This window comes from Fringilla coelebs (assembly GCF_963513975.1).
Source record: "Fringilla coelebs genome assembly, chromosome: Z".
NCBI classification, from domain to species: domain Eukaryota; kingdom Metazoa; phylum Chordata; class Aves; order Passeriformes; family Fringillidae; genus Fringilla; species Fringilla coelebs.
The window spans coordinates 41,107,411-41,121,875 of NC_140031.1; the positions used below are offsets into that span (position 1 = coordinate 41,107,411).

The 14,465-nt window shown below is 35.9% G+C and overlaps 1 protein-coding gene across 3 annotated transcripts in view; it reads left to right on the forward strand.

Moving 5' to 3' along the window:
- Positions 1–14,041, forward strand: part of SPIN1 (spindlin 1) — a 57,848-nt gene extending 43,807 nt beyond the window's left edge. For all 3 annotated transcript variants that reach the window (XM_084225262.1, XM_084225261.1, XM_084225263.1), the window contains exons 3-6: positions 4,205–4,253; positions 9,312–9,565; positions 10,528–10,761; positions 13,431–14,041. In XM_084225262.1, coding sequence (XP_084081388.1) covers positions 4,205–4,253; positions 9,312–9,565; positions 10,528–10,761; positions 13,431–13,630 — 737 coding nt within the window. In that variant the 3' untranslated portion in view covers positions 13,631–14,041. The remainder of the gene's footprint in view (positions 1–4,204; positions 4,254–9,311; positions 9,566–10,527; positions 10,762–13,430) is intronic.
- The last annotated feature ends 424 nt before the right edge of the window (positions 14,042–14,465 follow it).

Below are 14,465 nucleotides of genomic sequence, written 5' to 3' on the forward strand. Positions count from 1 at the left end.
TTGTAAGGCTATGGTGAAGATATAATTGATACATCAGACTTTTTTTTTCCCCTGTAACTCATGGAATGTGCTGGGGGGGATATAGTGTTCTAGCCACAGTGAGCAGAGGTACCAGTATTGAAGCAAGCAGCTGTTGAAGTAGCTTGAACAGAGATGAGAGATGAGAAACCTTTCCCCAGAGATGGAAGAAGAAAACCTCTGTTTCCAGAGATAAAAGGGAACTTTGGTTTCAATACTAGAACAACTCATTCTTAAAATTGTACCCCAGTAAGCTGAAATGACTAACCCATGGTGATAGTTATGGAAAAAACTACCAAAATGTGGGAGGCACTTCATGATAGCAGATTTCCAGGCAGCTGCTATTTGTGAAAATTAAAGCCATAAGGAAACTGTTTCTTGGGAAGAAGTCTCAGTGACATGGCAAGAGAGACTCCTCTCCCTAAGAGGACTGAAGAAAGACTATTTTAGAGGTGGTAAACTGACTGAAAGTCCCAGGGTTTGTCTATTTACATTGTCAGTGGAAAAAAAAAGAGGGTGTGGTGGGAGGTGAAGTGTTCTGAAGTTTTATTCTAATTTCTTACTATTTTTCTTTTAATTCTGTTAATAAAGTTTTCTGTATACCCTTTAAAGTTTGAGCCTGCTTTGCTCTCCTCCTAATCCTTATCTAACAGCAGAAAATAAGTCATTCTAGTGGGTGGACTGGTGTTCGGCCAGCATTGGACCCACTACAGTAGCCAAGCAATTCAATAGTGTAATCTGATATATCCTTAAAAGGAGTTTATATCTTTATGAGACCTATCTGAATTCAGACTGTGCAAATTAAGAGGGCAAATTGTGGCAAATCAGGATCTGGTTAATACAAGAGTGTGTTTAACCTAGGATCTTCAAATACTTGCTATTGATATATTTATCAAAACAAATGCCATTACTTCATGTATTAAACTGGGAGCTCTCTTAAGAAACTGACTTAAGATGATGAGTAGTACTTAGTTATCTGTGTTGCCTTTGATATAGAGCTCATTACATCAGTGAACAAGTTGAATCTTAGCAAAATTTGAAGATCCCAAAGTGAAAATTTAGGTAGCAACAAAATCCCATTCCCAGAGGTCAGCATAACTTCTCTTCTGTACTTACTGCAAATGTTGAAGTAAATCTTCCTTCTGTGTCAATCTAGTGTTTCTGTTCTTGACTTTGAAAGAAAAATCCTTCATACCTCCCTTCCTACAGGTTACACACTCCTTGAGAGGTGAACAGAAAGCAAATTCTTGTGCTGCACCATTCTGTTGTTTTGCTGTGTTTTTACTTGAGCTACTTTAGCCAAAAACTTACTTTTCTCTCATTAGCTGGAAATGTAAAATGTTAAGTACATATGTTCATCTTCTGGTGATGAAGTTTCTCTATTCTGTAAGAACAGTTTTTGGATTTTAAGAAGTTAGTCTTTTTTAAATAAAACATCACCATATTTTAAATATTTTTATTATATTATATAACAGTGGAACACAGCCTCATATACAGAGAGGTAACTGAAATTATGCTTAGAAAGTTTTTTTTTGCAGGTTGTGATAAAGTCCTAAAGTCTTACAGGTTTCTAATCAAACTTTTTGTGATGCTGTTTTTGTTTTTCCAGCTAAGTTCTTACAAATACTCAATTTAATTATTTGGTTTTGTAACAGTCAAAAATTGCAAGTAGGATCTTTACTGCAACAATTGACAGACAAAGCCTAATTTTTAAAACCTAAGAGCATTTCAGATACCATTACTGTTGGAAATGCAGATTCCTGACGATCTGATGTGAGCTTGGATATACTAAACATAAGATTATTTTAGTTATTAATGAATTATATTAATCCTGCCATTTCTGTAACTTTGTGTATGCCCTCTTAAATTTTGCATACAAAAATTAAAATAGTAAAATACTTATGAACGCTTTGAAGATTTTTGGTACAGTTGCTGCTTGGCTCCTGTGTGATTCTCTTCAATATGTATCTAATTCTAGATATGCTTGGAACATGCACGTAGTGTAAATTTAAAATAATTGGTTTGTTTGGGCCTAGAGAGAAATTAAAGCACTTCTCTGCAAGTGTTAATTCAAGCATTCCTAGTTAAACTTCTAGGCGTGTTTGTACATAAACACGAGGCGTTAGGGTTATACATGGTTCAGTTCAGCACTGTGACCAGATTGTTTTAGATATGGCAACCAAGAAGCAAAAAATCCAAGACAGCCCAAAACAAGCTGCTGTGAAGAAATTTTTACTCCATACTATTAAAAAGCAGTATAGTGAGGAAGATAGGGAGAATCAGGATCAAGGCCTGTTATCTTCCGGCCAGGTAGTCACCATCAGCCATCACTTTAACAGGGGCAATTTCAGTCAACCCCAGTAAATGATCCCTGTGCAGGTAGCCTTTTACTGTGATCTGAGGCTGCAGTTTTTATTCTAATAACTAATTTTGATTTTTCTGTCTGTTCACATTAGCTTTTTTGTACAGCATTCTTTTGAACATGTTTTTCTGTCATTTTGATTCTGCATATTTCCTCTGCTGAATTTTTCATGGCTGCTCATAAGCAGCTTTCTATCAGCCAGCAGAAGCCTGATTTCCCCTTTCCTCATTTCATCTTATTAAAAGCTTTCAATTTTTCATATTCATCCCAAGTTATCACTGGGTTGAGTGCAGTGCTCTTCTCTCAGTAAAAATTTGTTTATTTTTAGTTTTTTATGTGCTCTGTTAGGCACAGGTAGTGCTGGTCTGACTAACTCAGGATGATGTGTATTGGCATCTCCTTTTATTAACTCAAGGATGAAAGCTTAAAACAGCCTGCTGATTCACTGTTGTTGCTGATTGACCATTGCAACTACTCTCTCTGTTGCGTTTAGTTTCATTTCCATTTTAATAATTGCTGCCACTTGTTAGGTTCATCACTGAGCTTCTGTGTTGAGTTTGCATGGCAAGGTGCCAGGAGAGTACAAGGTGGCTTCTGTGAGAAGTAGAAGTAGAAGCTTCTCCTGTGTCCAAGAGAGCCAGTGCCAGCTGGCTCCAAGATGGACCTGCCACTGGCCAAAGCTGAGCCTGTCAGTAATGGTGGTAGTGCCACTGGGACATTGTATTTAAGAATGAGTGAAAGATTCTGCCCCACAGCAATTGCAGGTGAGGAGTGAAACTACGTGAGCATAGCAGCCCTGCAGACAGCAAGGTCACTGCAGAAGGAGAGGGGAGGAGGTGCTTCAGGCCCTGGAGGAGAGAGTCCAAAGCAGACAGTGGTGAAGATCATGGTGAAGCAGCTGTGCACCTGCAGTGCATGGAGGACCCTACACTGGAGTGGGGGAATGTGACTGAAGGAGTCTGTGAGACTGCAGGAAGTCTGCACTGGAGCAGGTTTCCTGGCTGGACCTGTGACCTCATGAGAGAAGAGCCCAGTCTGGAGCAGGTCTTGTGACCCTTTGAGGGGCTCACTGCAGAGCAGCCTGTTCCAGAAGGATGGCACACTGTGGAAGAGATCAATGCTGCAGGTGTTTGCCAGGAACTGTAGCCCATGAGATGGATTCACATTGGAGAAGTTTGGAGGACCATCTCCTGTGGGAGAGACCCGACACTTCAGTGGGGAAAAAGTTAGTTCTCCCCTGCTGAGGGAGAACTAACCCTAACCCTGAGGAGAAAGAAAGAAGCAGCAGAGATAACATGTGATTAACTGCACCTTCATTCCCTGTCCACTTGTGCTACCTGCAAGATAGGAGGTAGAAAAAAAATTGCGAGTGAAGTTAGGCTCAGGAAGAAGGGAGAGCTGCAAGAAACGTGTTTTTAAGATTTAGCTTGATTTCTCAGTATCTTACTCTGACTTGTTTGGTAATAAATTAATATTCCCCAAGTCGAAGTCTGGTTTGCCTGTGATGGTAATTGGTGAGTGATGCCACTCTGACCCTCTCTTGACCCAGGAACATTTGGTTGTATTTTCTCTCCCTTGTCCAGCTGAGAGAAAAGATAGAATAACTTTGGTCGGTACCTGGCATCCAGCCAGGATCAGCCCACTGCAGCTTCAAGTGCAGATAGACAATGTCTACCTCTCTAGAGCCTTTTCCCATTTTAGCAGGTCACTGATCAGTCATAACACAAAGTGTTTGGATTCTTTACATTTTGACATTCAATATGATGGCTTTTATGTACGTTTAAAAATTATTTTTCAGTAATTCCAGCACCTTTTATATTGTAGGTCATGCAGGAGTGTCTGCCAGCATGATGAAGAAAAGAACATCCCACAAGTAAGTTGCTAATATATTTACTAAATGATAGCTCTCAGTAACTGGAAGTACTGTTCTAGAAATATATCTGTATTGTTCCACTCTGTTCTTGAAAATTTTGGAAAAATATTCAGTCTGTATATGTGTGTAGAGTCAGACTTTTAATCCTTTCAGGAGGGTAGTAGTAAAGAAAGCCCCACAGATAAAGTTTTAAATGTTGTTTTGACTGTTAACTTTTTTTTTTTTTAAATACAATTTTGAAATTCTTCTGGAATCTGTAGAGAAGGATTTTCAAGTCTGAGCTTAGCCATGTCTACTATAGGATGTCTGTTCTCTGGCACAGAGTTCATGCAGTCACCAGGTCAAAAAAAACCTGCAAATCATCCTTACTAAGAGCCCAGTTGGGAAGGAATCTCAGATATATCTAGTCATGCACATCTATATGCACTATAATTGTAGTGTTGGAAAAGATTTTTCATTTTTTAAAAATAAAGAATGTACTGAAATACTTCTGTAAGTTGCTGTTAGTATGTGAAGGAAGGATGCCTGCTTTTGCTACACTTTCATGGCATTCAACATTTTAAATAGTGGCAGCTGAACACTGGTGAGTAGCTGTGTGAAAGTAGAGGTAACCTTCTGGATATAATTGGTCTTAGTGTCATGCAGCAAGGTACCTTATCTGGCTGTATCTGGTGAGAGAAATCTAAGCTGGGTAAGTGGGAAACTTGAAATGTTACTAGCTGTTTGTAAGTGTAAAGTCATATAGTGTATATCAGTCACAAGCAATTTGTTTGGCAGGTGTATTTTCCACAATTAGTCTAGTTAATCTCTATTAACAGTGTTAACTGTTTCCCAGAGACAACACTTGATGTTAAACTACTCTGATGCCTTCCACCAGCTCATCATTGTCCATTCTTGTCTATCTTCATAGAAGGCAAAGAGAAACATTTTTTTGTCTAGGGGCAGGTAGAGTTGGTTAAACTTTAATTTCTCTTGTTCTCTTTCAACCGCTCAGAGAAAGGAGTGTATGATGGGAAGACTATCAGAGGTGGGTTGCCTTTTGTACTTGAGGGTGGCTAGATTTGTCTTTATTGTTGTGTTAATATACACTTACTTAAATAACTAAATAGGCTGTAAATTTATTAGCATAAAAGCTTTTGTGGGACATAAGAAGTTTTGATCCTAAGTGACATAATTTTGAGGTATTTATCTTAAGCATCCAGTTTAGTTTTATGTTAATTTAGCCTAGTTCAATTTTTTATTATTTAGTTAAGGTTTTTTTGTACCAAGCCAAGGTGACTTCTTGTGTGCTGCATACTGACTTGTCTGAGAATTAGGAGTAGTGGAACATTGTTTATAGTTTGCCATAAATGAGTAGGATATTAATATGATGTAATACTGTATGCTGATACTACTCTGAGCCAACATAATCGACTGTTAGTAATGTATACTTTGTCACTGATTTAGCTATTTATGTTCTCATTTAATGAAAAAGAAGAAGCCTACTGGTACTCAAAGGCAATTGAGATTTTAAAGGTTTGTTTCAAAAGGTTTGTGGCAGAGAAAGGAGCAAGGCATGACTCAGTAAGTGAGGTTGTGGTAGAATGAGCAGTGTGGATGAGCCTTCTGAACTCTTTAAATGGTAGTTAGCTACTTGTCAGACAATACCCTTTTCTTTAAAAGAAAGAAGGGCCCACAACTGTTGAGCCTTTTGGAGATGATTCCAGTGGTTATAGGACAGTTCTTCCAAGCACTCTGTCACTGAGTAGTGGTGATCTCTGCCAATATGAAGGTGACCTCACTGGCATCAGATCAATCAATAAGCTCACAGATGTCATTCTTTCCCTAAACAATCCTTTCTTCATAGGCTCTCCTATTTCTTGTAGTCAGCAATTCAGAGACTTGGAGGTATAGGTTATAGTTGCAATTTATTTACAAGTGTACTTTATTTACAAGTGAAATTTTGATACCACTTTAAGGTAACATGCTCTTGGCTTCTGCAGCATCTAGAGCTGAAATTCACAACTTAATGATTTTTTTTTACTTTTGAGGGAGTACTTAGAATATACTTCAACACCTCTATCTTAATTAACATTCTTCATAGTCTGCATATTGTGAAAAGTAGTTAATAACAATTCTCAGATCAATATTATGTTATTAGTCATAGACATTAATAAGATCACAGTTGTGTTTTGTATCCTATTTTCAATAACTTATCTGTTTTGTACCTTGAGAGATTTGAAAGCATACTGACCACTGCTACTGTACTACATCTATAATGTTTTATCATTTTCATTCCAGTTTTTCACAGTTGTGCGTGTTTTGCATATCTGAGAGGTGTGGTTTTCTTTCATCCTTCTGGTTTGTTTTTTTTTTCCCCTTTTGGTGTTTTTCTGAGATGACATGATCATGATAAAAAACAATCAACAATGAAACTTAAACGCATAACTTTGTAGGTTACTGAGCATTGCCATTCCTATTTTTATAAATGCTAGTTTGTGTTTTAAGCACAGCCCTCTGGTAATGGCTGATATTTCTGCTGCCAGTCCTCTGCAGTTATGAAATACGTTGTTTTCCCAGGTAGCAGTAGCCAAATTAAAGTTTGTGTAAGGACCATATAAACACAGCTTTAATATCTGGGCAGATTTCCTTCTGGCTGTGTAGCCTTTAGAATGTTTCCAAAGTATCTTGTTCTGATAATGAAACTTTTTCGCATTAGGTTTTTACTTAACAGCTTACAGCCTGCAAGATAAAGAAGAAGATCAGAAACTTTTGGGAATCAAAAGTTTGCAAGGGCTGTTTACAATGAGGGTGTATCTCATGTGTCAAGAACTGCTTCCAGGACTTGCTATTTTCTGTTTATCCTGGCTTAATTTCTTACATGTCTAATTGTTTTCAAATATTCAAGAACAAATGTCTGTGGAAGTTTTAAAGAATGTTTTAATGAAAGAGAAGGAAAAATTGTATTGGACCCACTGGATAGAACATCATAGAAGGTTATCTGTGTAACTTGATTTATTACAAAAACTACACGCTGTTCAGGAAAGGAGATTTGGTTAGTTGATTGTCTTACATGGAAGTACGTTCATAACTTACTTATTAATAGTTAGAAACTTTTGGTTGCTTTCTTACCATGTTCAGATACAAGAAGTATGTTTTCCTTGATATTAAATATCTATTGATTTCCTTAAATATGTAATTTGTTATAGTATAAACCGCTTCAAATGAGAAGTGAGCAGCTGTTAGTAATGCAACCTTCAAACAAAAATTTGAACTGCAAGTACACCTAGTGGGTACTTGATTTGTATTAAATTCCTAATATTCTTTGCTCTATGAGGCATTTTAAACCTGTTTTAACTGTTATGTTGTCTTCTTTCATCTTTTTTTAGAGTGAGTGTATTTTTTTCAAAGATGAAATGATGAGCAACATAAACTGCTTAAACTAGACAAAGCAATGTCATTTTAAACTTCTTTTATTTCTAGTAGTTTTTATTCCCTTCAGAATGAAGCAGTGTTCCATTAGCACTAATTAAATGAATTGAATACAAAACAAACTCAATTTTATGCTGAGAACCAGATCTGTGAACTTACTTTGTAGTAGTAGGCTATTACTGACACTTACTCCAATTAGAAACACTTGAGCAGAGCTAGAATTTGAAAATATATTCTAGTTTTTGCATAAAATTAGATCCAGCTTTGTGGGAGAGTTTCTTTTTATAGGAACTTAAACCTGTTCCAGTTATCTGTGCTATCAAAGTTAGGAATGCAAAACTGCAGTCTGATCTTTGGAAACGTCAAATGATAACAAAAGTGAAATTTTAAAACACCCTTGCTAAGATCTTCATGGTGAATTAAAGTCTGGAGGTGGGACAAGTACTGAAGTTAATTGTGTATCTTTTTTTTAATAGTTATGATTACAGTTATGATACAGCAATAAACATTCCAATATCATATTGTGAGTGTATTTTTCTGAAATATTGCTTCCAGGATTTCAGTGGTATGATTGTTATCTGTATTTTTTGGTTCATATAGGGACTTCTTTGAGAGCATTAATCATATCTGGAGACCTTTTTCTTTGATCACTATCTCTAATCTAAGGAAAAATAATGCCTTCTGCAACTGATAATTTTTTGGATGTTACTTTTAAGCTAGTTGTGTGCATGTATTACTGCCATTGAAATGACGTGTGCTACATGTGGTAGCCCAAAAATTTGTTTTACAACTAGTTGATATCCAGGAGAATTTTGTATATTGTCATAATGCCCCATAGTTTCTTCCATTTGTGTTCAAAACTTTGTTTTTAATAGCTGGATAAAACAAAACTTGTATAACACTTTCAGTGATTTGGAACTGTCAAATAGCTTACATTACAGTTCATCAGAATAGCAACTGTTACTTACCAGAGGGAATTTTCATGCCAATTCCATGAAGATATCAGGAGGACAAAAAAGTTACTTGATCTGTTTTCCATATAAAGGAGTATCCCCTCTCTGACCGTTTACATTACATGCAGTTTTTCATTTTCCATACTAAATAGGGAAGTGTTATTGCTGTCATGTGTCTTTAAAACTACTTGGAATCAAAATTACCTGTAAATGAAGGAGCCAAAATTTTCTTCAGGTGTTTTGGGGAAAATAAACATTTTGAAAGAATTTTAGTCAGCCACGTAATGCTTGCACTGACTTCTTCCTTCTGGGAAGGAGTTGTTTACTGTTCTGCAGAGAGTAACAAGGTAGTAAAGTTGTAATACTGCCAGCTAACCTTGTGCTTTGAGATTTGATCAGGTGAGTTTCACTTTTGACATTCAGTGTAGCAAAGGATAGAATAGTTATTTTGGCTTAAGCAAACTACATTTAGAATTTACTGCTAGGAAACTGAACTTTCACAGCATGTCAAAAATGTGTCACTACTTTCAAGTATGTTTTTCTTTTTTCCAATAAAGCTTGATAAGCTTTATGACCTAATTTGAATAAGGTATGATAAGCTATAAAATATATTGTCAAGTAAGAGCATACAGTGATTTTCTGAAGTGGAATATGTATGTACTTGTTTAATATTAATGTTTGTATCTGTGTACAGAAAACATAGAAACAATGTGGGACCAAGCAAACCTATTTCTCAGCCACGAAGAAATATTGTAGGCTGCAGGATACAGCACGGATGGAAAGAAGGAAGTGGACCTGTAACACAATGGAAGGGCACAGTTCTTGATCAAGTTCCTGTAAATCCCTCTCTCTATCTCATAAAGTATGATGGATTTGATTGTGTGTATGGACTAGAACTTCACAAAGATGAAAGAGTTTCAGCACTTGAAGTTCTTCCAGACAGAGTTGGTAAGTGTTTACGGTTTTTCTCCGAAATAAAAATATACATATTGGCTGTCTTTTATCACCAGATGTTTTTCACTAATCTCTCCAGACTTCCCCCAGGATAACCCATGACCACTTAAGTGTTACTGGTCAATTTCATTTTTGTCTGATGGCAGGTAATCTAAATGCTTTGATTTTTTTTTTCTATTCCACTAAATTTTGATGATGCTATTGAGTGCAGTTGCTCTCTTCTGTCTTTAAGTATTTTGCAGTACATTTTGTAGTTTTCAGATTAACATTGATATTTCTGTTGAAATTTCAACTCTAAGCCATCTATAGATTGTGTTGTCTATTTTGTTTGTCTAACAGTAATAAGGCTACTTTTTTTCTTGTACTACCGCCATGTACTTATAATAATGGCTGGAAAACATTTTCTAAGTGAATTAACCTAATTAGTAATAATGCTTTTTGTTTTTCAGAATTAACTTGGATTGTTAAACTGCAGGTTTTTCAGTCCACCAAGTTTGATATCTATTCAAGTAAACACTAGTTTGTAAATAGAAAAAGCTTTTGCTTCTTCTAACTGCAAAGGAATTGGTTATAATCTGTAGGGTGGCATTTTGAGGAACCAAACCCCAAAGTTGAATTAATAACATCATAGAACTGCCTTGAGATAGGCCTTTTGTTTCTGTCTCTCCCTGTCCAATGTCTAGTTAAAGTTCAGAGTCTTTGGTGCTCAATTGATCTCTTGTTAGCTTACATTGTGATTGTTTAATGAAAGGGAGTACAGTAATTCATTGTTATTTTAACAGCATTCTGAAGTTCTTAGTTCTGCAGCACTAAACTCTCTGGAATGGACACGGTTTGTTTTGTGTATGAATTTACTAACTGCCAATCAAATTTGTGCATTTATTAGCTTAAAGATTATTTTTACAAAGATACATATCTATGCTTTTGAATGAATTTCTGAAATGCTGTCATTTCAGCTTCATCTCGAATTAGTGATGCCCATCTGGCAGACACAATGATTGGTAAAGCTGTGGAACATATGTTTGAGACAGAGGATGGCTCAAAAGATGAATGGAGGGGGATGGTTTTGGCTCGAGCTCCTATTATGAACACATGGTTTTATATTACCTATGAGAAAGATCCCGTCTTGTACATGTACCAACTCTTAGATGATTATAAAGAAGGTGACCTTCGCATTATGCCTGATTCAAGTAAGTAGGCCAGTTACTGTTTTCTTTCAGCAGCTTTTTTATTAAACATTTAGTGTTGGTTTATTTATGGTCAGGAGAGCTGACAAACACGCATCATGTTTGATATTCCATTTAATTCTTTTTAAAGTATCACAGCTAACAAATGTGGTAGTACAAGAAAAAACATCTGTGTTAACTGCTGAAATATTTAACTTTTTCTTAGCAATGACATATGCAGGGTAATACTTTTTCATAATTAATCTTAATCTGCTGAAAATATGGGTGTGCTACCATCAAAGATTCACTTTTTGGTTTTTTAGTGGAAATTGACAAGCTGGAAGTCTTCCACTGCTTTTTTCTTATATAAGTATCATGTCATGTGGAGTTGGCTCTTGATTTGTGTCTCTGAAGCAGTTCTTTTGCGAATGAATATTTTGGGTCAAATTGATATAGTAAGAACAATTTCACTGAGCTAGTTTTTTAGTGTGGAAAACTTCTTGAGTAGTTGCTTGTGGGAAAGAAGTACTTATTTTTTGAAAACTGATTTTCTCTCACATTTTGTAACACTAGTAAGAAAAATATTTCCTCTTAGTATTTTTTCTCTCATTTTGGATGAAGTAGTCTTCTTCAGGGTTTCTATTAGTTGAGGAAGCTTTTCACAGAATCAGTATTATTCTAGAGATTTAGATAGTCAGTTTAAGGAGAGAGTGATAAGGAATACTTTGAGTTTACTACTTCTGTGTACTAAAACCCTTTCTGACAGAAGCCATCTGGGATTTAAAGAAAATTATTTGTAACTAATACATGTGCAAAGCACTAGTAGTTAGCCACTACAGTTATCCAGTTAGTAATTTGTTGAGTATGAGATGATCTTCTTTCAGATGCACCACTGGTAATGATTTACTGGCAGAATAAAAAAGTGGCACATATTTGCATAATCTCTGTGTTAATGATCTGTGTTTAGATTACCCTCTCCTCTCCTCCTAGCAAAAAGCAACATTTCTGGTGCTTTTAAAGAAAAAGCCACAGATGTTAAAGGAAAAAAGTGACCTTCCTCTTCTTGAAGAAATAAAGCAAGCTCTTTAAGATTTGAATGTTAAAATAACTTGTTCTTTGTATAAACTGTATTAACCATCAAAACGGACTAAGAATGTACTTTTAGTCTGCTTTGCTTTCTTCCACCTTGAAAGTAAGGAGAGCTTATATGCTTTCTTTTCATTTAAATCTTACTTGGTTTTAGTGCACTTTACCGTCTGTGCTCGCCAAAGGATTATTGCTTACTTCTAAACACTTTTAGGTATTTGCTTCCTTTCCTGAATGTGAATGCTTTCCAGATATTTTGAATCATGTCCTTGAGTCAACAATTGGATGTTAGTATTTTGGAGTAGTATTACTCAAAGTCAGATTTTAGAATATCTGCAAATGCTTCTGTAAATTTGGTGAAACTTGCCATAATGTTATAAATAAAATTTCTAGGGTCCTGTCCCTTATCAAATATAGGTTCTACATATGTGAGGAAACCAAATAATAGATAATTTGTTTTAACCTTTTTTCTTTTTGTAAGGGGAAAATATATTGCTGTATCTGATACTAAAACTTGGCACACTTCTAAGTGAAAATGCAGGACTTGAATTTGCATCTTTGCCGAGAAAGACTCTTCATATAAAACTCATACTAAGAGGATAATAACTATGTGTGACAATGCATTTACAGGGGAACTGAAACACAAAAATGAAACTTCTGTTTGCAAGAATTTCTACGTGCAAATGCAAACCAGTCTCTTCATTCCCTCTTGGGTTTTTTTCTCCTTTGAGAGTTTTTTCACAGCTCTCAAAACTCAAAATAAATCGGGTAGAATCTGTAAGAGATTCTTAATACAAACTTGTAACTAAGTTATTAATTTAAAAGCTTATGATTTCCAGAATAAAACCCACATCAGATATTACAACTGCTTTAGAAAGTTTTCCAGTAGAATACAAACTACAAGCTTATCTGAACTAGGAATCAAAGAAGAGGAGTTGAGAAAGAAGATGTGGTTAGCTTCCAATTCTCCATACAGTGCTTTTTACCCTTTATCATGTTCTGTGATTGGCTTGTATCACTTGGCATGTTAAAAATCACACCTTTCATAATCCAGATTTAGCATAGGGTTTGTCTGGTTAGTTTTGCCGGAGAGAAAAACAATACAGTCAGATTTTACCAAAATTACTCAAATATGGAGTGAAAAGTCCCTTTTAATAGGGACTTGATATCTACTACCATTTCAGAAGAGATGCTTCTGTTGTAATCAAATGCATGTATTGAACCTTTGAATAATGTGTATGGGAAGATGGAAGTTAAGTTGGGGTGCCTTTCTGCTAAGTAGGTCTAGTGCCTTTTTCTGCTCATGGCTTAAATTCAGCTATCTACTACCATTTTCTACAACTTGTGCATACACCCTTCTGTCAAAGATTGCCTTCTCTTACCAAAGTGCTATTTTTGTCTTTATAAAACTGAAGACAGTCTTGCTTGAAAATTTTTTCTTCAACTACATCCTACAAGCATTGTTAAATGCATATCTGAATGAAATTAAGTAATCTGTTTACAACTTCTAATTGTTTTGTATGAGTTTCAAAGACGACTGTGCAGTTGTCTTCCATAGTGCAAAATTTTATTAATGTCTACTAAAGCATACTGGATTTATGTTACAGATGATTCACCTCCTGCAGAACGGGAACCAGGTGAAGTTGTGGACAGCCTGGTAGGCAAACAAGTGGAATATGCCAAAGAAGATGGCTCGAAAAGGACTGGCATGGTCATTCATCAAGTTGAAGCCAAACCATCTGTCTATTTCATCAAGTTTGATGATGATTTCCATATTTATGTCTACGATTTGGTGAAGACATCCTAGACGTCATCATGAACTTTTGCCAAATTTGTGGAACTATTAAATGTAAAATTTGTAGACACAAAGACTTGACTGCTTTCCAGTTTAACGAAAGCTTAAATGTCCCTGCGAACCCACAATCTGCCAGCAAAACTGTTTTGTTCTGAGTAATACAAACATGACACATTTTGTGTAAGAGAACTCCTTTTCTTGAAGGAAGTCAGTATGTTTGGGCAGGAGGGAGTTAAAAGCAAAGAACAGCTGCAAATTCAAGCTGTGTAAAGTTGATCTAGTATTGTAATCATTAATCTAAATTTTTTTCATAGATTCTGACTTTTTCTTCAATCTTGCACTCACTTGTTCAAGTGCCACATGCAAGTGTAGTTTGATATTTTGATACGCCTTCTTTTGTAACATTAAATTTAATTTCTTGGATACTGGCAGTCCTTGTCTTCAGGGTTGGGACAGAGGTGACTTTTCTGAAAGGTTTAAACAGTTTGTGCATTATCAAGGAGTGCCTAACCCAAGTAACATCACTCTGCTGTGTTTCTACACTTTATTTCAAATTTAGCTTTTTAAGAACTTGCAGTGCGGGGAAATGCTTGTGCATTTTTTACTAGTCACAGGGCAGTAGGATATCAAGTGTTTGGATTACGCACCTTTCAGTGAAAAGGCTTTAAACTATAAAATGACATTTAATCTGTATAACCACTTAATTAGAATATGCAGGTTAATGGCCCATATTTACGAGTTGTAGGAACCAGTAAAATACATGCAACAAGGCTGCCTTCAATCCTAAATGTTGTACTTCTTTCTTTGTTTGTTATACACACTTCTTAGCAAAACCCAAGTGCTTGGT